This window comes from Annulohypoxylon truncatum, assembly GCF_022578515.1.
Source record: "Annulohypoxylon truncatum strain CBS 140777 unplaced genomic scaffold F4807scaffold_7, whole genome shotgun sequence".
NCBI classification, from domain to species: Eukaryota; Fungi; Ascomycota; class Sordariomycetes; order Xylariales; family Hypoxylaceae; genus Annulohypoxylon; species Annulohypoxylon truncatum.
This window is the reverse complement of record NW_025953793.1, coordinates 1063117-1082515: the sequence shown is the minus strand read 5'-3', so window position 1 is coordinate 1082515 and position 19399 is coordinate 1063117. Positions and strand designations below refer to the sequence as shown.

Genomic DNA, 19399 nt, shown 5'->3' with positions numbered 1-19399 from the left:
GGTTACTTGTCAACAGAGGCGAAGAAGATGTTTAAAATGGTGATCACAAGTGAATGTCCGAGAGATCTTGTCTGACCTTTGCTCTCCAGGGGAGATTTCAGACATTCAAACAGTAAGGCTTGAAATAACCCTAGTCCTGGTCACGCAATTGTGAACGGGTGCTGAAAGGTACTATTACCCGAGATATCAATTGGTCATCTATATCCAATTGAAGTACAGCCCATCTGTAGAAGTCTTCAAGAGTCGTCCGCTCTAAACTCCGAAATAGAAAAAATATCGGTCCAAATGTTGATAATAATGGGGCTGCTGTTATCCAGGGCATATGATTCGTTCAATTCCTTATCGGTAGACTGTTCCTAATGAAACTTTGCTCCCCGCTAAAATTTTGGGAGAAAAGTTCAATTGGTATCACGAATTGGAAGTCTCCAGTCTCCAGTCGCCAGCTTTCAGTATAATACAAATCCAGACTACCCGGCGCGTCTTCTCCCATGGAAATACGAGCCTCCTCGACATCAAAGCCAGTATGACGACAGCATTAGCTGCGCAACTTGCGCAGATTGCTGCGAGTTCGAAATCGACACTCGACGTTAAGGCGCAGAAAGCGGCCCATTCAAAGTCGTTAATCTTCGAACCACGAGTTGCGGCGTCGCAAAACTTCCAGACTCTCTATGGTATCTGTCACCAAGGATATGAAGAGCTTTGCCAGCTAGATTCGCGCTTCGTACCCTTTGGTACAACCATATTCAGCGAGCAGAGTCAGGATGAGGACCGGAGTCAAATGACTGCTGCCGAAAATGCAGAGCTCGACAAGAAGATAGACTCATTTCTCCACCTCGCGGGAGCGCGGCTTAGGCTTATGCCAACAATCAAGGCTATTGAATGGCTTATCAGGAGATTTAGGTATGATTTCTAAATACTATAAATACGATGTGTTGGGTTATGGTTCTAATCTTGTAACAGGATCCACGAATACAATACAGTCATGCTCATCTCGACCTTCCTCCCATACCACACCATCCCAGCCTTTGTGACACTCCTGTCTATCTTGCCTAGTAGGATACCGCCAGTGTATAAGTTCTTAGATCCCTACGTACGGTCGTTGACTCAGCCACCGAGGTCTGTCATTGTCCACCAAGCGATACACCATTCCGACTTCCTCGCTACCCTCTCGACGTACACTCTAGACGCATGCAAGGCCCAGCACCACTACCCTGCCTTGATATCTTTCTGGGGCGGGATAATGACCGAGGCGGTGAATGGTATGCTAGATAAAATGCGATCCGGTCGTCGTAGCATTCAACGAAGCAACGACCAAACTCTGCTGCACCAAATAGGTCCTATCCTTAGTGACGCTTTAGTCATGAATAAGGTCCCTGGTTTGCAAATAGCCTCATATATGGTGATATCTGTTTTCGTTGCGAAGGGCGACCTTGATGATACCGCCATCAGTGCCTTGATGGAGCAACTCGTTACTGGATGGATGGCAGAATCCCTCCGTCCTGGTCTTGTCTGCCTCTCGATTCTCGCACAATATCGATCAGCGAAGCAAATGTCCAGAAAAGTAACGAAGGCATTTCTTAAGATCCCGAACCTTTCTACTCTCCTTCCCGAAATTGGCAGAGAGCATAATATTACAAAGCTGGCGAATGGTCTGTGTCTAGCCCTGGTAGATAGGGCTCACAAGAAAGGCGATATAAAAGGCTTGCCGGTCATTGAGTCGATTCTCTTAAGTTCGGTTATCAATGACCAGCAGACGGCAGTCATTTTCAAAAGTTTATTGTTAGCAGCACACAAAGTCGGCGATGACGTCGACCCGCAAGGAGAAGTGCGAAAGGCTCTAGCTTCTATAATTATCAGGCTTTCGCAACTCGATACGGACGCTGGGAAGATATTCATCAAAGCAATCGACGAGACCGAAGTCGACGTGGATGCGCTAGAACTTAGGCTCGGTACTGATCTTCGACCGAAACAACTTGCTAACCAGCCCCAACAAGATATTCCGATGGTAGACGACGAAACTGTGCCGGTGCTTGTCGAAGGCATGGAATCTATTGTCCAGCGCGTAGCCCACATATCGACCTCGCCATCAGACTCGTGTCTACGAGCTGCTTCTTCGGACATCTTCACCGACCTATGTTCCATCTTTCTTTTTAGCGTTGCTGATCCGGATAATCTCAAGTCTTTCGACAAACTCGCGCCGTTGCAGCACGGCCAAGGGAGCGAGACACCCTTTTATCTCACGTTCTTAATGCGAACATGGTGCGGACCATACCCGGTATTAGCTCGTGCTGCGGCTCTTGACTTGGCAAAGCGGCGCCTAAAAGACGACGACTGCAAGAGCGTAGACTTCCAAGCCCTCTTGCCATACACTCTCGCGGCTCTAAATGACCCATCGAAAAGGGTACGTCGCGCTGCCGCGGATTTAGCAGCTGTCCTTGAAAATTTGTTCCAAGATTTAGAAAAGTCTGAAACTCACATCCGTTGGGCTAACGACTATTTGTATGATGACGCTGAATCGTCGGTATGGATGGACGTGGACGTCTGTTACAAATTGCTGCACAATGTCGTCACACCTGGCCTCGAAGAGTGTGTCTTAAATGCTGATCACATCATCGAGGTCTTACAAAGCGCATTGAACAGCAGCTCGAAATCTTCAGCTGAAGAAGATAAGGATAAGAAAAGCCACCTTTCGCATAGTACCCGACGATCCATCCTATCCTTCCTCTCTTCCCACGCAATTCAAACTCCTCTCATCGTCCTGAAGATCCGCCTTCTTGCGTCATTAAACCAGGTCAAGGGTGTCTCAGGCACTACTCGTACTCAATTACTTCTACCACTGCTCAAATGGTGGTCATCCTTGTCTTCCGACGACGCTACCCGCGTGTGTGCCCAAGAAAATGCCGGAGAGCCGGTCCTAGACCAAAGCATTGTCGAGATAGTGCTTCCGAACGATAAAGATGGCATGGAATTTCTACTAGGCATTGTGGGAACTCAGCAAGTTATTACAAGACCTAACCTCCTTCACGCCATTTTCTTGCGAATCCAGAGTTTATGGCCATCTATGAAAACGGATGCGAAGCATATGGTTGCTAGACAAATGCTCGAACTATCACAAAGAGATCCGTCTAGTGATGGCGGTGCCGTCTCCAGCGAAGCTGCGAATCTCTTAAGGAATGTGGAGCTTACAACAAACATTCTCCTATTCTTCCTAGAGTCTCTACAGCCGGCGGCTAAGATGGCTACCGAACCACCATCGGGCAAGCGTAGAAGGACTAGCTCTTCCGAGGCTCATCGGGGACTAGGGACACAACCAACTCCAGAATTAAGCACAATGCTCAGGCAAGTCACCTTTGTACTGCAGCTCGTCGAGGGATCCAATCCTGAAAACCACCCTGAGCTACTCAATGCTCTTTTCAATGCCCTTTCCGAGCTCCAACATTTTAGAGTATTAGTTGGTTCGGAACTAGGGTATCTTCAAAACCTCATTCTTCGGAGTTTGCTGGCCATGGTTCCCGCATACAAGAAGGACAAGTCGTTGAAGATTGACAGCACTGGCGGACACGGCGACCTCCTTGTTAATTGCATCCAGAAATCCTCGAGTCCGTCAGTGCAAAACACTGCACTTCTGCTTGTCGCAAGCTTAGCAAATGTTGCACCGGATCTAGTACTCAACAGCGTGATGCCAATCTTCACGCATATGGGAGGGTCGGTGCTCCGTCAAAGCGATGACTACTCAGCCCATGTGATAAATCAAACAGTTAAAGAAGTTGTGCCGCCTCTTATCCAGTCGCTGCGAAAAGGAAAGATAAGTCCTCTGGCGGGAGCTTCCGAACTTTTACTCAGTTTCGTAACTGCGTACGAACACATACCGTCACATCGAAGACTTGGGCTATTCGTATCCCTAGTTGAGACCTTGGGTGCTGAGGAATTCTTGTTTGCACTCTTAGCTATGCTTACCAACATGTACGGCGCTACTGATCAAGTTTTATCTTTCGCTACCGAAATCTTCAACTACTTCAAGGTAGAGATTCAACTCCAGTCCTTGATCAAGCATCTCGGCCTAATTGGTGATATCTTTCAACCAAGACCCGGTCTATCCTCGACCCTCCTTGGCACCAACGAACAGAGTGATCGGGATCCCCAGAAAATTGGGTTTCGCCAATTAACATTGGTCCCCCATCTTTTATCCAGCAGAAAATTGACCACACAGATCGCTAAACTCACTGAGCGGGACGACATGGAGGCTTCTAAGGTCCGAGAACTTTATTCGACTCTGTTGGAGGATCTCCTAGTTTTAGCAGATTCGTTGAAACAACATAAGAACCTGTATAATCTCTGTGGTGACGCGCTATCGAAGCTTCTGAATCTCCTCTCTATTGGAGAGTTTATCAAATCTGTGGAAACCCTCCTAGATCGACCTGATGCTGTCCTACGGCGTAAGGTCTTGCGCGCTGTCGAGGTCAGGATCGACGAGGAGAGCCAGGGAGATGCTAATTCCAGAGTAGCCCTTCTTGCATTCCTGCCACACTTAACAGCTATCATTAGAGTCTCGGAGGATACGGCATACAAGCACCTAGCTGTAGGCTGCGTGGACAAGATCTCCGAGAAATACGGAAAGAAGGATCCGGAGGCTGTGACTGCGGCTGCTGCAACAATTGCTAGCGACCAATGTTTGGGTCAAGATGATGATCAGCTCCGCGTAATGGCGTTGCTTTGCCTGGCATCTTTGGTAGATGTACTTCAGGACGGTGTCATGCCCGTTCTACCATCTGCTATTCCGAAGGCGCTTTCGTACATTGCAGAAAGCATGAAAAGCGAGGCTTCGGGGGTTGAACTCCATAACGCCGGCTACGCATTCATGGCAGCGCTGGCACAGCATCTCCCCTACATGCTCTCTGGGTCCTATCTAGGCCAGCTTCTAGCAGTATCAAGCGCATCTTCTAGTTCTAAATTGGGCGCCGAAGCCAATGATGCTAGATTGCAATGTTTGCGATTACTTGCCAAGCAGGTCGATGCTAAGACTCTGTTCTCTGCTCTAGAACAAAACTGGGGTACAGCCATAGATTCCGGCCCAGTTGTAAGTTACAATCACGGATCATATCAGAGCGTCAAGAAAACTAACATCGACTTTAGGCCACGCGAGAATATCTTGACATTCTCGGCATCGCACTTGACAAACATTCGAAAACAGATATCTCCAAGAATATCGCCTCCCTATCGGCCATATTCCTTAATGCCTTTGATCTTCGTAGACTGAAGTGTTCCAAGGGTGGTGCTAGCGAGGACTTCTCGAGGCAAATACACCGCATCGAAGAAGCGATTAACATAGTTGCTCTGAAGATGATATACAAACTCAACGATGCAACATTCCGACCGATATTCTCTCAGCTGGTAGACTGGTCTGCAGGCTTGCCGGAGAAGGATACCGAAGGCAAAAACCTCAGGCTTTTGAGCATATACGGCTTTTTCCTATCTTTCTTCAGCGGCCTAAAGTCTATCGTCACTAGCTACGCATCCTACATTCTCGACAGTGCCGTCGACATTCTCCAAAGCACAAGTCCAAAGAGACCTGTAGAACAGGAACTATGGAAGAAGGTACTGAACACTCTAGCAAAGTGTTTCGAGCACGACCAAGACGACTTTTGGCAGGCTCCTGCTCATTTCGGCGCAATAGCGCCCACTTTGGCCTCGCAATTTCCTCACGCCTCTTCCATTAACTTAACAAACGAGCTTATTCCTGCCGTAGTCGAACTCGCAGCCGCAGCCGATTCTCAAGAACACCAAAAAGAACTGAACGGAGCTCTACTAAAGCATCTGCGCTCCGAGCAGGCGTCGGTCCGTCTAGCGGCCGTGAAATGCGAACAAGCGCTCACAAGTAGGTTGGGCGAAGAATGGCTGGCTATGTTGCCAGAAATGCTTCCATACATCAGCGAATTGCAAGATGACGACGACCAGTTGGTCGAACGGGAGACGTACATCTGGATTAAGGGGATAGAGGGAGTCCTGGGCGAGGAATTGGATTCTATGTTGCAATAGAGGGTGTCGAATAGATAAGAACTAAATGAGAACCGGTTGTTAACCAATCTTTCTACGTCCAATTCATCTAGGTCGTGTGTAATTTATTCTATAAAGGCATGGAAGGGTTAGTCCCTTTTTCGGGTTGTACATAATTCCTAGACAAATAAATATTGATTACAAGATCATTCCTTGTTATTATCATGATGGTCCTTTGCTGCCTACCTAATTTATCCAACAGTACTCCAGCTATCATAGGATCACTCATAATTTAGCCAAGTCACAATCACGATCACGGCAAAAGTAGTTACTGGTTTTGGGGAAAATCTCAATTATCCATTGATTGCGGACTATCTGAGAAAGGGGGAAGGGGATCATTCATTCATGATGTCGTGGTTAGGTACAGTGGTTTTTTGTGTGTGAAAAAGCAACCATATAAACCTTTTGCAACGGTCCTTTTTTCCATGAAAGTCCTTTGCAAATATGAATCAAGTACAAGCATCAAAGTAAAAAAACAGTAAAAGAAGTGAAAGACGAAAATTCATGACCCAATCATCCCGATCCAACCCGCCGTTCCTTATGCCTACCTATGTTTATTCCAACCGTCATCGGTAACTTGTGAGAAGGAATAATTTGTTAGTTGTGTAAAGTAGGCTCAGGCCAGGGAGCAGATTGGAGATCACAAAATTGATTCATGGGAGATAGTGGGGTTTTTTTCCGGCGTTAGGTAGATATGATCTACCAGATGTGCACCAAGGAGAGCAGCACGGCGATCATCACGACACAGTGGAAGGCGCTGTTCTCGTCATCCCATCCTTGACGGCGGGCGAGCGATGAGACAGTCGTGGTGCTGGCCGCGTGAGTGTGCGTCGCGGTAGGCTCCATGGGCATCGTCATGGTGGTTCCGTTCATGACCATGGGCTCAGTGCTGTTAATTCCGGCGGGTCCGATGGGGAGCGATGAAGGGCGGTAGTTGTCAGTGCTGTTACCACCGTCGGCGGTCATGTTGCCCATGTCGGTTCCGTTGGCAATAGGAGGCAGGAGACCGGTGCTGTTGACGGACATAGGGTGGAACAGAGCCGTGGAAGTGCTGATTTCGCTGACACTGTGGGGGTGGAGACTGCCGGTCGTGATCGTGGTGATGATTGTGCTGATGATAACGCCAGGGCCGTCGGAAGATGCGGTCGTGGTGACGGCAGGGTTGGAGGCTGCGGGTAGCACAGTGATGGTGTACATCTCAGTCGAGTTGCAGGGGATGGTCACGATCGACGAGTTAGCATAAGAGTGCGAGGCAGTGATACCATCAACGCCACCAGTGGTACGAGTCAGAGTTCCGTTGAGAGTCGCGGTACTGGTGATAGTAGTCTCATGGCCAGTTGTGGTAGCGTTGGCAGTAGGATACACAGTAACGACGTCAGTTGTCTCGTTGCATGATGTGTGACTGGAAGAGATTCCAACGATGTCGGTGTATGTGACAGTCGTGCTATAACCGATAGAAACGGTCTCGGTGCTAACGGGGACAGGCGACGAAGTTGAAACCGACGAAGTGCTGGTCGAAGTGGGCACACCCCAGACAGTAGAGACGACAGTTGTAGTCACGGTATCAGTCTCGTGTTCACCACAAGGCTCAGTCGACGAGGTAGAAGTCGCAGTAGAGCTTCGAGACAGAGTGACGGTGATAGTGTTGACGTTGACTGTGGTCACAGTATACACCGAGATACTGTTGTCGATAGTCTCAGTCACGCTCTTTGTCATCTCCACGGTGTAGACAGGGGTAACAGTCTCAGTCGAGGTGCTAATGATCGTCTCAACGGCCGCGTCAGAAGTGGTCGAGGACACAGGGATCGTCACAATCACAGTCTCCATGGATGCTGTCGAGCTTGAAGTCGTAGAATGACTAGCAGTCACAGCGTCAGAACTGTACAAAATTTTGTTAGCTTTTAATCTTCTTCTTTGATGTTATGTATAGGAATCGTGTTACTTACCCAGCAGTAGAGAATACAGTCTCCGAAGCACTCAGGGTGCAGTTGTCCGATGAAGGAGAGATAGTCTCAGTGACGGTGGTGTAGATAGTGCTATGACCAGTGGTTGTGGTGCTAGCGACCTGAGAAGACGAGTTGGAAACCGAGATAGTGGACGAAGTCACAGTCGAATGAGTCGAATGACCAATGAAGGTGGTGGTAGTGTTAGAAACAGTACCAGTTGCCGCACCAGTGCCACCCGTAGTCCAGATAGGAATAGGAGAGAGGGTCACTGTAACGTTCATGGTCGTGGTGACGGGAACAGTTGTGTCAATGTCAGACGTGGAAGTGCCGTTACCGACAGAGTAGCTGGCCGAAGTACCGGTAACAGGAACCCAGTGAGTGATAGACACGGTCGAGTTGGGCCAAGAGTGGGGACCAGGGACGAAAGGCGTGACAGTGGCATTACCCTCAGAAGTGCTAGTTGCAACCTCAGTGATAGTCACATTGCTGCCCACAGTGACAGTCTCGATCTCGGAAGCGGTGGTGTTGAAGACCTGAGTCTGGGTGCTTCCGGAGGCGACGCCGGTGGAAGTCTCAGTGACAGTGATGTTGTTAAGACCAGTGAAGGTGGTCTCAGCGACATCAGTCGAGACAGTGACAGGAACAGTGACAGAAGTAGTCGCAGTAACCGTAAGATGATCAGTGACACTAGTGTCCAAGTGAGAAGTAACCGTAGGGAATCCAGTGATAGTGATGGTGGGGTGTTCACCACCATACGAGTAAGCCTGACGACCGACCACATTGGGCTTCACGACATCAGAGGAGGTATGCTTCGAGAGAACCTCCTTGAAAACGCGGTAATCAGCTGAAGGACACAGTTAGACATGTGTGAATTTCCAATGATTATAGGGATACCTAGACACTTACCCGCAAATCCGATGCCAAGAACAAAGGCCAGGAACAGGATCATCATCCAGGCGCTAACCTTGAACAAGCGCGTCTCTGTGAATGTGGGTTAGTCATATCATAGCAGTGAATGGAAGAGATGGGATTCAAGACTTACTAAAGCGAGCGTCGTCCTCACGATCAATTCGAGCATACTCTGCTTCGAGATCTTCGAAATAGTTGTCCAAATTGCCGATTGGACCCTGAGTAGCTCGGCCCAAGCCAGCTTCTTGGTCGTAGTTTGCTCCACCAGTCATCTGGTGAAGCAATGCGGCTTGCTTGCGCTGCTCCTCCATGGCCATGGAGCGAAAGGAGGCGTCGTCGCTCATGGAGCCGTAGTCAGGAGTGTAGGCCACGTAATACTTCTGGCCAGAACCCTTCTTGGCAGAAGAAGACTGATTGTCCGCAGAAGACATGGTGACAATGTAAGATCTAGAAGCTGTTAGATATGCTTGATCAAAGCACTCGGTCTTTTTTACAGAATAGAAGCAATGGGGGGTTGAGTTATTGTGATGGTGGATGTAGGTATGGCAAGGAGGAATAGGATGGATGAGCAAAATAAATGAATATCGATAATGAATTTTTTTTCCGTGGAAGGATGGAGCTTTGATGGTAGTGATATCAAGAGAGGAAGGGCTCAATAAATTTTGATGGTTATGAATAAGAAATGCGAGTTAGAAGGGTTGAGTAGATGAATGTTGATGGTTGATATGTTGGGATATGGGATGGGATTAGGTGATGGACATGTCAAGAATGGGAAATGGGATAGTTTGAGGGTATGGATGCTAGGGAAATAATCGGCAACGAGAAGGATCATGATGAATGTGTTCCGAAGGAAAGGAAGGGAAGCCGACGATGAATAGATTATTCGCCGACGTGTAGTATTACAACCATAGAAGGCATGATAGAAATAGTTTACGGTGATAGAGATGACAAAAGGAAAATAAATTCTTACCGAATGAACTGACTTGACCAAGTGATCTTGATGATGGGCGACGATGTTAGTGACCTGTGTCTTGACGGAAGATGTACGCGAAAAGAGTGTGAAGATAAAAGAGTGTGTGAAGATAAACGAGTGTGTTGAAGTGTTGAAATGGAAAACGAACGAGCGTGTTGAAGTAGAAGAGGTAAGGTGGGTTGAGTTGAGGATGAAGGTTGGAAAAGAAAGAGTGTTTGGGTTGGATGAAGTAGACGGGACGAAAAAGGTATGGGCACCTAGTGGCAGAAAAAAGGCGGTGTTATGTAGTAAGGTTAGGTACGAGTGTTGTTGTGGTGTTCTGTAGTAGGGTCGTTGACGAGTGGTGTTGTTATTTTTTTGGTAGTAGAGTTGGAAACGAGTGGCAGGAGGGCGAATGAGATGAACGAGTATGTGCAGCAATAGCGACGTTATTTGATAAAAATAATTACGCGGAAATGGAGATGAGGTATCAATAGGAAATTTACTTAATTACTTACCGTCTTGACGGATGTTGATGTCTTGCTTGTGCGACAGTTTGAGGTGCACGGGAAGATGAGATGAAGAGTTGAAGGCCGTTGTGTTGTGGCACGGTATGGTGAAGTGGAGAGTTGGATTGAGGTGAAGTAGGATAAAAAGGTGAAGGAGTGAAGAGTAAAAAAGAAGTGATGTAGAATTACTGTGAAGATTATATCTTTTACGATTGGCCCTAGTGTCTACGGCGGTAGGGTACGTGATTTGATCTTTCGTCTGATTGCTGGAGGACTTGATTCTATATGGAAATCGCGTCCAAGGTACCTATGTATTTTATGCACACTGGGCTCCAACGAGGTCTAAGATGTAATCATTGGAGTTCTGAATTTGTACTTGCCTGATATTGTGATTTATTTATTTTATTTTATTTTATTCTGTCCTCGTCCTTATCCCCCTTTCCTCTCTGCTAGTGACACTCATCTCGGGAATGTGATAGTAACACTAGCAAACATGCAACTAGCAAACCCATTAACTAGTTGATATAGCATTAGAATGATATCTCCTTGTTTAGGCATTTGAGATAATCCTAATATACGTAGTATTTCCATTATTGTAGGAGTTCGAGCAGGAACTTGCAGGATCTTATAACAACAAGCCTTCTAGGTAGGAAGGCAGTGCGAATACCAGCAAGCAAAACGTTAATTATTAATACCTAGACTGTGATTAGTGGTTTATTTGATCTCACGGTGAGTTACTTCAGGGACACATCTACCAGGATACCGTTAATTTATATGATTTATTTGACCACCTTTTTAAAAATCGTATAAATATTATAATATCTCCATGGTTAAGTACTCGAGACCCTCCTTATGATAGAAAAAATAATGACAATTAATTCTACAATTTTTTTTATAAATCTATTCGATCCTTTTAAGTATAGTGAGGGTTTGAGAATTGAATTCGAGAGAGTTGTGATCATATGTAGTTCGTGGTGTTGGGTGAAGTTCACGATATGAGGTTCAGGGATTATTAAGAGCCTCAGGTACATGTAGGGCAGGTACACCTGACGGTAGGTACTTAGGTACCTGGATACTTGCATAAGTACATAATCTAATAGATCCGTGCGGAATAAGTACGTACCTTTAAAGATCTGTTGGCCCAAGCTCTAATTTAGTGTTTTTCATATTTCTACCTTCATTGATGCAGGCTTTAGTACCTCTGTACCTGACATGGGTGTTGATTTCGCTCAAATTGGCATAGTGTGATATGCAATTTTACAATCACACCGGGAGTGGGGCGCGATCAAGGACATTGGCGGAGCAGGCAAGGCAGGTAGGCTAAGGAAGGAGGTAGGCACCTGGGCACTAGGTACTAGGTACGGGACGCCACACGCGACGCTGGAAATTGATTGATTGACCCTGCTGCAGTGCTCGTCGCGTAACACCCTCCCCAAGAAAGGACCAGAAAACCATCTCATCGCCAAAAAAAAAGTCCTCCCGGCATTTGTCCCACCTAATGTTCCTTTCTTCCGCAGCCACTCGACCAACCCTTTCCGCATCCTATCTTAGGAGTCGCCGTTCGTCTCTTTAGTTTAATTGAATTTGTTCTTTATCCTTTATAGGTACGCGCCCGGGTTCTTTATCATAATTCCGCCCATTCGCCCCGCTCCTAGGACAAGTCGAGGTCGGACGCTTCGAGCTTCACCACGGAAACCCGTGCTTATTCGTATCCGTGTACCTCCCGAATTCTATTACTATCAGATTGAAAGATCATTGAAATCTCGATATGGCGCGTCGCAGGGACGAGGTCCCAGAGGAGGAGGACCAAGAAATGGAGGAAGAGCTCGTAACACTTCAATTCGACGAGCCTTTATCATGGCGCGCCGGGAAGCCAATCGCGACCGGCGAGCTTCTTCGACGATTAGAGAAGCTTTCCAAGGAATTAGTTGACATGGACCAAGAGACGGTCGACAAGGACTCTCTCACTCATGTCGCGAAAGAGCTGGCTTCTCCCAATTTGCTCGCCCATAGGGAAGCTGGGGTTAAAGCCTTCGCGGCGGCATGCTTGGTAGACATCTTGAAACTATGCGCCCCAGAAGCACCTTTCACCCCCAAACAACTTAAGGTTTGTTTTTAGCATCCCGTTTCTATCTGTTGCCCTTGTAAGCACGCTTATTCTAACCGCCATGTCTTATTTTGATTGTAGGAAATATTCTCCCTCTTTGTCAAGACCATTCTCCCCGCCCTTTGGGATCCGAGTAACGCATATAACACACAACATAAATACGTTCTAACGTCTCTTGCCGAAGTCAAGAGTATTCTTCTAATCAACGAGGTCACGAACGCAGAGGAACTTTTACTTCACTTATTCTCTTCCTTCTTCGATGGCATCTCTGGCTCCTCCAAGGCAGCTTCGGGAGAACAGGTTGCCAAGGACGTTGAATTCCACATGACGGATATCTTGGTCACGTTGGTTGAAGAAAGCCCCTCGCTACCGCCGCCAGTCCTAGATGTCATAATGGCCCAATTCCTACGAGCAGCACCCCCAGGGGGCCGTAAGGAGAAAGCAGATGCCAATGGGAAGCAAATGACTCTTTTGCCTAAGGAAGAGCCAGAAGCGTATGTTATGGCGAAGACTGTGTGCAACTCATGTCCGGAGAAGATGGCACGTTATGTGGGACAATACTTTAGCGAGGTAATTATGGACGTATCTGGAAACAGCGGCCATGCCAATGGGCATAGGGATGATGACGATTCAGATGATGACGATGGTGCCGCAGGGCCCTCCGATTTGGAATTCAAAGAATTGCGGAAGGCCCATCAGCTGTTACGGGAGCTTTGGCGAGCAGCACCCACGGTATTGCCAAATGTCATACCTCAGGTCGACGCTGAGCTCTCTGCCGACAACATCCAATTACGTTTGTTGGCAACTGAGACGTTGGGGGATATGATAGCTGGTATTGGTGCCGCAGGGCCACCCCCTTCTCCAGAACTTGATCCGGCGGCGTATCCGCCTCTGAAGTTGAGTGACGAGATTCCAGACCATCCTGCGACGAGCATTCTTACCACCCCTATTTCACCCCTATCTTTCACCCAAACGCATTCCCAAGCGTTCCATAATTTCGTTGGCAGGAAGAACGATAAATCACCTCTAATCCGTACAGCATGGACAACAGCCGTGGGTTACATTGTCTCGACGTCTGCGGGCGGCATTGGGCTTAGCCGGGAAGACGAATCGGTCTTTGTCAACGGACTGCGAGACAAGCTAAACGACAACGACGAGAAAGTTAGGTTGGCTGCCGTGAAAGCTATCGAGACCTTTAGTTTCCGTGATATCGTCACCAAGCTGGCCGCGATCGGTGGTGTAAACAAGGAGGGCTCAGTTTTGTTCACTCTTGCAGACCGCTGCCGAGACAAAAGACCGTCCGTCCGTGTCGAGGCTATGGCCCTCCTAGGGAAACTCTGGGCTGTCGGCAGTGGAGAGTTGGCCGCAGGACAAGAGTCGGTAATTTCTGCTTTGTCGGGCATCCCTTCTCGTATATTCAACACATTCTACGCCAACGACCTAGAACTGAACGTGCTACTAGAGCGTGTCGTGTTCGAATGTCTTATCCCCCTATCTTTCCCGCCTCCTCCCAAGGCAAAGGGTGCTAAGCCATCTAATGGCAATTCTCAATCGCAAGCGGCCGTCGATCCCGCTTATGACCAGGACAGGATCCGCGCAGAAAGAATATTACTGCTCGTGAAAGATCTAGACAGCAATGCCAGAAGGGCATTCAATGCATTACAGGCGCGACAACCTCAATTTTCGAAAGTATTGGAAAATTTGGTTCGTCAGTGCGACGCGTTCAACGGAGGAAACCCCGAAGGCAATGCAGATAGGATCAACCAAAATCTCAAGAAAACGATCCAATATCTATGCCAATTCCTTCCCGACGCGGCCAGGGTCGAGGCAGATTTACATAACTTTGCCAACTGGCATGACCGCCGTTGTTATCAACTAATTAGGTTCGTGGTCTCAGCTGAGAGCGATTTCAAGACGATGCACAGAGCTGTCAAGGAATTTGTGAAGAGGATACAGGGTTCTCCGAAGCCTCACATATTGGAGACCTTGTTGCCTCTTATTTACCGCTCTGCCTACATCGTATTAAATAAGAGTCACCTCTCGACTTATATGGACTGCTCTAAGAGTGACAAAGACGGGCTTGGAGCTGCCGCGCAGGAGATTACAACCGAAATTTCTCAAAACAACCCTGACTTATTCAAGACTCACGTCGGGCAGCTTTGCAAGGATTTGGTAGACGGTGCGCCAGCAGCGGATAAGCCAAACGAAGCTGCCATGGTCGAGACTCTTAAGGCATGTTCTTCTTATTCCAAGAGGTACCCCAAGGAGCTTCCGGACGACCGCAAGTTTACCCAAGCACTGATAAGCTATTCTTTACATGGAGAACCAGCTAAAGCCGCGAAGTATGCCGTCAACGTCATGATGGCTAGAAAAGACGATAAAAGTATGGTGTCGGCTACGGACCTATTACAGAGAATTATGAAGAACTGGAGCTATGATTCGCCTCACTTCTTAACGAAGCTCGCAGCGATCAGTCAGCTGGAACTTTTAGCGCCTAAGGTGACCGCCGATGCCAATGACAAAATCACTGACACCGCGTTAGAGGACGTCTTATTCAAAGTTCGCACAGATGCTAAAGAGTCTGATCCTGAGTGGGTTGCCGATTCTGAGCTTGACGAAGAAGGTCAAGTAAAGTGCTGGGCACTTAAGCTAGTGATCAATCGTCTCCGAGGCACACAGGATTTGGAAGAAGCGAAGGAACTGGCGAAACCAGTCTTCAAGCTACTGAGAAATACCTTGAAGCAATCGGGCGAACTATGTAAGATAAAGGACACACCTAAGCACCACAAAGCTCGCTTACGACTGCTCGCCGGCCAGCTCTTCCTGAAGCTCTGTACCTTGAAACACTTTGAAGAAATATTCTCGCATTCCGACTATAACCAGCTTGCCTTCCTCACACAGGACCCATGCGCTCCGGTTCGTCGGCTTTTTGTCGAGAAACTCCAGAAATACCTGGTGCAAAATAAGCTTCGGCCTAGGTTCTACACGATGATCTTTTTGACGGCTTTCGAACCAGAAGCCGCGTTCAAGAGTCAAATCGAGACGTGGATACGATCTAGGGCGCGCTTCTTCCGAGATGCTAAGCAAAACGTCATGGAGGCGACAATGGGCAGGCTGATCTCCCTGCTAGCGCATCACCCAGACTATGGAACAGAAGTCGATGACTTGATAGATCATGCCAAATACTTGCTTTACTATATTAGCAACGTTACTACAGAAGCCAACTTCGGTATGATATTCAAGTATGCCGAACGCGTGAAGCAGACTAGGGATGGCATCACCCCGACGGAGAGCGAAAGACTCTACGTGGTGAGTGACTTGGCCCAGAGCCTCCTACGAAAATGGCAGGAGAAGAAGAACTGGAGTTTCCAGGCCTATGCCGGTAAGGTTGGCTTGCCTATGGGTCTGTACACGGCACTACCAAGTCACGATGTGGCACAGGAGATTGCAGCGAAGCAGTATCTTCCAGAAGGGCTCGATGAACAATTGGACGATCTGCTGAGATCTGTGGATAAGAAGAAGGTATAGTTACAAAACATCACCTTGCCCCAATCCGTCGCATTTTGAATTAACACAATTGGTCTCCAGAAACGTAGAACTGCAGACGAACGAGCTGAAGGGCAACCTGCTCAGAAGAAGGTCAGAACGGCAGTACCCAAAGCTTCCACAAAAGTGAAAACGCCCAAGGCCGCGAAAACATCTTCGAAGAGACCCGCTGTGAAATCTACCAAGACTTCGTCAAGGTCCAAGAAAGCTCCTACTTCCTCCCCAGCTCAGGACTCTGCAGATCGCAGACGTAGTGGTCGTTCTAAGAAGAACTCATCCTACATCGAGCGAGACTCTTCAGAAGATGATGAGGACATGCTAGAGGGCGTAGCGGAGTGGGACTACTACGATGATGACGGTAATCGCATGCGAGATGACGATCCGGACTCCTCGGAACTCTCAGGACCTGAAGAGGAGCCCGCACCGACAGACGAGAAGGACGAAGCGGAAGCAGCCGAAGGGGAGAGTGAGCTAAGCGATCTCGAAGATGAGGCCGAAGAGGCACCAACACCTCCGTCACCACCACCAAAGGCGAATGGACGCAAGCGTCGCGCGGCCACGTCTTCCCCGAAGACGAAGAGCCTGCCTTCTAGGCCAGCTGTCAAAGCGAGCGCGACTAAGGGTAAATCACCCGCTGCTAGTAAGGCCAAGACGAAGCCGCCACCAAAAGCAAGAGCTACTAGCACGCGCTCTACTAGATCTAGACGCGCGGCGTTGGAGGATGAAGATGAAGATGGTGACTCGGAGTAAGACAGCAAATCAGGAAAACCATTAGCCAAGTTCAACCAACCACGTAGAACGGCGTATACGGGTTCTACGTAAGGAGTAGGCGCCAGGAGGGGATGTCCGAGCTGCAAATGCGTGGCTGACATTTTCTTGCTAGACTGCTTTCCTCGCCAAGAGAGCAGCACCTAAGGGTTCCATGGAAGAAAGCTGGAATATGATAATGAAATCAGGGGTTGGTTCGGGGCCAATGCGGGAGTGGACGAGGTCACTTGGTTCTTTTTTTTCCTCGAGGCTTTATAAATCGCGTCATGTCTTTGTTCTAGCTATCCTATACTCCTTCTTATACCCTAGTCTCGTGCCTGGAGAGAATACCAAAATTTCTTCGTCATCGCGCGGTTATTTGGTTTGATTTTTCGTCCGACTTCAAAATATGAGAACGTTAGGTAAAATGGGACTTGTTCTTCGGCACTGGGTGAAATGGATTGCTCGGATAGTGGTCAAACATAACTACATGAATAATAATTATTCAAATCACGTTTCAACATACTCTATATCTTGGGTATTAAGTCAATTATGTAATTCAAATTAACCCACTCCGCGCGTACGGTAGGTGCTAACTCGGCAAGAGAAGCATCCGCAAACGAATCCTATCTAGCGAAGAAGACACCTCTCTAGCAGTTTATGTAGTCTTCCCCTTCCTTTTTTCTCTCTCCCTAGACGAACCCGTATCCTGAACTCCATCCTGATGGCCTCGCAATCGGTTGGCGTCATTACCATCCCAGGTCCAATAGTACCCGTCCATCTAGGCTGAAAACAAACCAAGTGAATATCTCAAACCAGTAACCCCGAACGCAGTGGATAGTGCCCTATTAACAGCCACATCTAGATGTAAGGGTAATTATTCCCTCCCTACCTGGGCTTATTTTCGAGCTTTGGCTTTATCTCGGGCTTTCCAGTTGTCCCGCACATTCTTGCTATGGTTCTCCAGCTCGTCGCGAGTCACCGCGTCTTGGATACTCTCGATCACGCTGTTTACGACAGAGATGTGATTGCCGTCCGACTTGTCATCTCGGAAACGGTAGAATCGCCATCGCTTTTGGCTGTCCATATACACCTCTACTACACGATCGTCGAGCGCCTCCCCCAACCCCTTAAGAATTTCCCATTCATCGTCCTCAAGATGGAGTTCGCCGAAGTGACGGTACTGGCCGCTACCGTGATTGGCAAGCAATTCTACGGGAGGTGTGCTATCGTAGTCGATGAAGGGTTCCGTGATACCCTCAGCACGATCATGCTCGTCTGGCTCGACTACGGGGAATTTCAACTTCCACTTAAAGTCAACCGTGTTTTCCTCGGCGTCTTTCCACTTCAGGATGTGCGGGTCGGTGCCTGGCTTATACTCGCTATGGAGGGCTGTGAAAATCAGGCCATCGTTGTCGTGTCTTAAATTTTTTATGACGTCCTCGAAGATCATGCGGATGCCGTATGCCATCTGCATGGACTTGAGGTCGATGAAGAAAGGCTGGAATTTTTTCTCCTCGGGGAAATCGTCGAGCAGCTTCTTATACGGCTTGAAGACTTGCTCTTGGAAATAGCCGAGGCGCTTCGAAAGTTCACGCGACATTAACGATTGCCCATCCAGGGCGAGGCAGTCGAATACGAGATATCGCGGCTCCAGGCGTCCATCGCTATGGGCATCCATTACCAGCTCTCCATCCAATATAGTGCCTTTATGGAAGGCTTGTAGGTTTCCCGGGAGAGGGAAGTGTAGTGAACCTTCTTCGATGTACCAATAATCGTTCTTCCGATCGATCAAGTAGTGGCATTCTTGATTATAATCGTCAGCGGCGAGGTAGAGGAGATAACGAATGCCGTCCGACTTTTCGCAGACGTAGTAGCTATAGAGTAAATATATATTAGCCTTAGACCTAGAAAGCCAGTTCTATTTCGTGTCGTAAAGCGAATCCTCTTAGGTACTCACTCTTCTCTGAGTAGTTCATCAAGGTGCTTCCTCGTAAAGCTAACAGGTTGCGCGCCTGGGAATGCAGTCGAATTCCGATGAAGAATGGCAGCAACTTCCTGTCGCAGCGCCATAACCACCTCATTAGGAGGTCTCCTGCCTGGCTCATCGATAGATTGAATTGGCAAAGTCATATTGCGCGACCAAAGATGGAACACTCTGCTAGGAGATAGGACAAGACAGGACACTGCGCAAAGGGTAGAGGATGAACTCGGCTGGTAACGGTTTGTTTAGGATAGGAATGAGATGCGACACGACAGAGTTAAAAGGATTAACTGAAAGAACCTAGGTAGTGGTAATACAAGGAATAAAGATGATGCGCAATCGATTGGAAGGTGCATGGGAACTTCATCGCATCAAATAATCGTCTTCTTCGGAAGTTGCTGTCGAAAATACATCCATCGCAAACCGGACTGAGGTATGCGCAGCCTGCGGTTTGTTCCCGTCCGGGACACGGTGGGAAAGCACGAGGCTACCAAAATCTAATTGTCCGTCGCGCCTTCATGAGCTTATCGGCTGTTATCACACGCTACCTGGCTAGTCCCTGCAGAAGCTTTTAATATGGCCCACTTTAACTTGCATAAAATCCACTTTATCTAATGTTGCCGTCCATAATCAGTTTAGCCTATG

General features: G+C 48.0%; 4 protein-coding genes across 4 annotated transcripts; 3 read left to right on the top strand and 1 right to left on the bottom strand.

The window, feature by feature from the left end:
• Positions 1-421: 421 nt before the first annotated feature.
• F4807DRAFT_416204 (uncharacterized protein) lies at positions 422-6201 on the top strand. Its single transcript, XM_047997114.1, has 3 exons — positions 422-900; positions 961-5077; positions 5134-6201. Exons 1-3 carry the CDS (start codon positions 524-526, stop codon positions 6034-6036), a joined length of 5397 nt encoding a protein of 1798 aa, XP_047856976.1. The 5' UTR covers positions 422-523; the 3' UTR covers positions 6037-6201.
• Positions 6202-6852: 651 nt separating this feature from the next.
• F4807DRAFT_416202 (uncharacterized protein) lies at positions 6853-7675 on the top strand (the record flags this gene model as incomplete). Its single annotated transcript, XM_047997113.1, has 1 exon — positions 6853-7675. A coding segment is annotated over exon 1 (274 nt), but the record flags the coding sequence as incomplete, so codon positions are not given.
• A 4141-nt stretch (positions 7676-11816) lies between these two features.
• On the top strand, positions 11817-17301 carry F4807DRAFT_416200 (armadillo-type protein). The gene is made up of 3 exons (XM_047997112.1): positions 11817-12477; positions 12559-15999; positions 16066-17301. The coding sequence occupies exons 1-3, from the start codon at positions 12139-12141 to the stop codon at positions 16771-16773; spliced, it is 4488 nt and encodes a 1495-aa protein (XP_047856974.1). The 5' UTR covers positions 11817-12138; the 3' UTR covers positions 16774-17301.
• Positions 17302-17503: 202 nt separating this feature from the next.
• On the bottom strand, positions 17504-19010 carry F4807DRAFT_371904 (mRNA capping enzyme, alpha subunit). The gene is made up of 2 exons (XM_047995687.1): positions 18731-19010; positions 17504-18647 (listed from the first exon to the last, which is right to left on the bottom strand). Exons 1-2 carry the CDS (start codon positions 18901-18903, stop codon positions 17669-17671), a joined length of 1152 nt encoding a protein of 383 aa, XP_047856973.1. The 5' UTR covers positions 18904-19010; the 3' UTR covers positions 17504-17668.
• Between the last annotated feature and the right edge of the window lie 389 nt (positions 19011-19399).

Coding starts and splice junctions, on each gene's coding strand:
- F4807DRAFT_416204 (XM_047997114.1), top strand. CDS start 524: ATGACGACAGCATTAGCTGCGCAACTTGCGCAGATTGCTGCGAGTTCG. Junction 901..960: donor TGGCTTATCAGGAGATTTAG/GTATGATTTCTA, acceptor ATCTTGTAACAG/GATCCACGAATACAATACAG. Junction 5,078..5,133: donor CCATAGATTCCGGCCCAGTT/GTAAGTTACAAT, acceptor CATCGACTTTAG/GCCACGCGAGAATATCTTGA.
- F4807DRAFT_416200 (XM_047997112.1), top strand. CDS start 12,139: ATGGCGCGTCGCAGGGACGAGGTCCCAGAGGAGGAGGACCAAGAAATG. Junction 12,478..12,558: donor TCACCCCCAAACAACTTAAG/GTTTGTTTTTAG, acceptor TTTTGATTGTAG/GAAATATTCTCCCTCTTTGT. Junction 16,000..16,065: donor GATCTGTGGATAAGAAGAAG/GTATAGTTACAA, acceptor ATTGGTCTCCAG/AAACGTAGAACTGCAGACGA.
- F4807DRAFT_371904 (XM_047995687.1), bottom strand. CDS start 18,903: ATGACTTTGCCAATTCAATCTATCGATGAGCCAGGCAGGAGACCTCCT. Junction 18,648..18,730: donor GATGAACTACTCAGAGAAGA/GTGAGTACCTAA, acceptor TTTACTCTATAG/CTACTACGTCTGCGAAAAGT.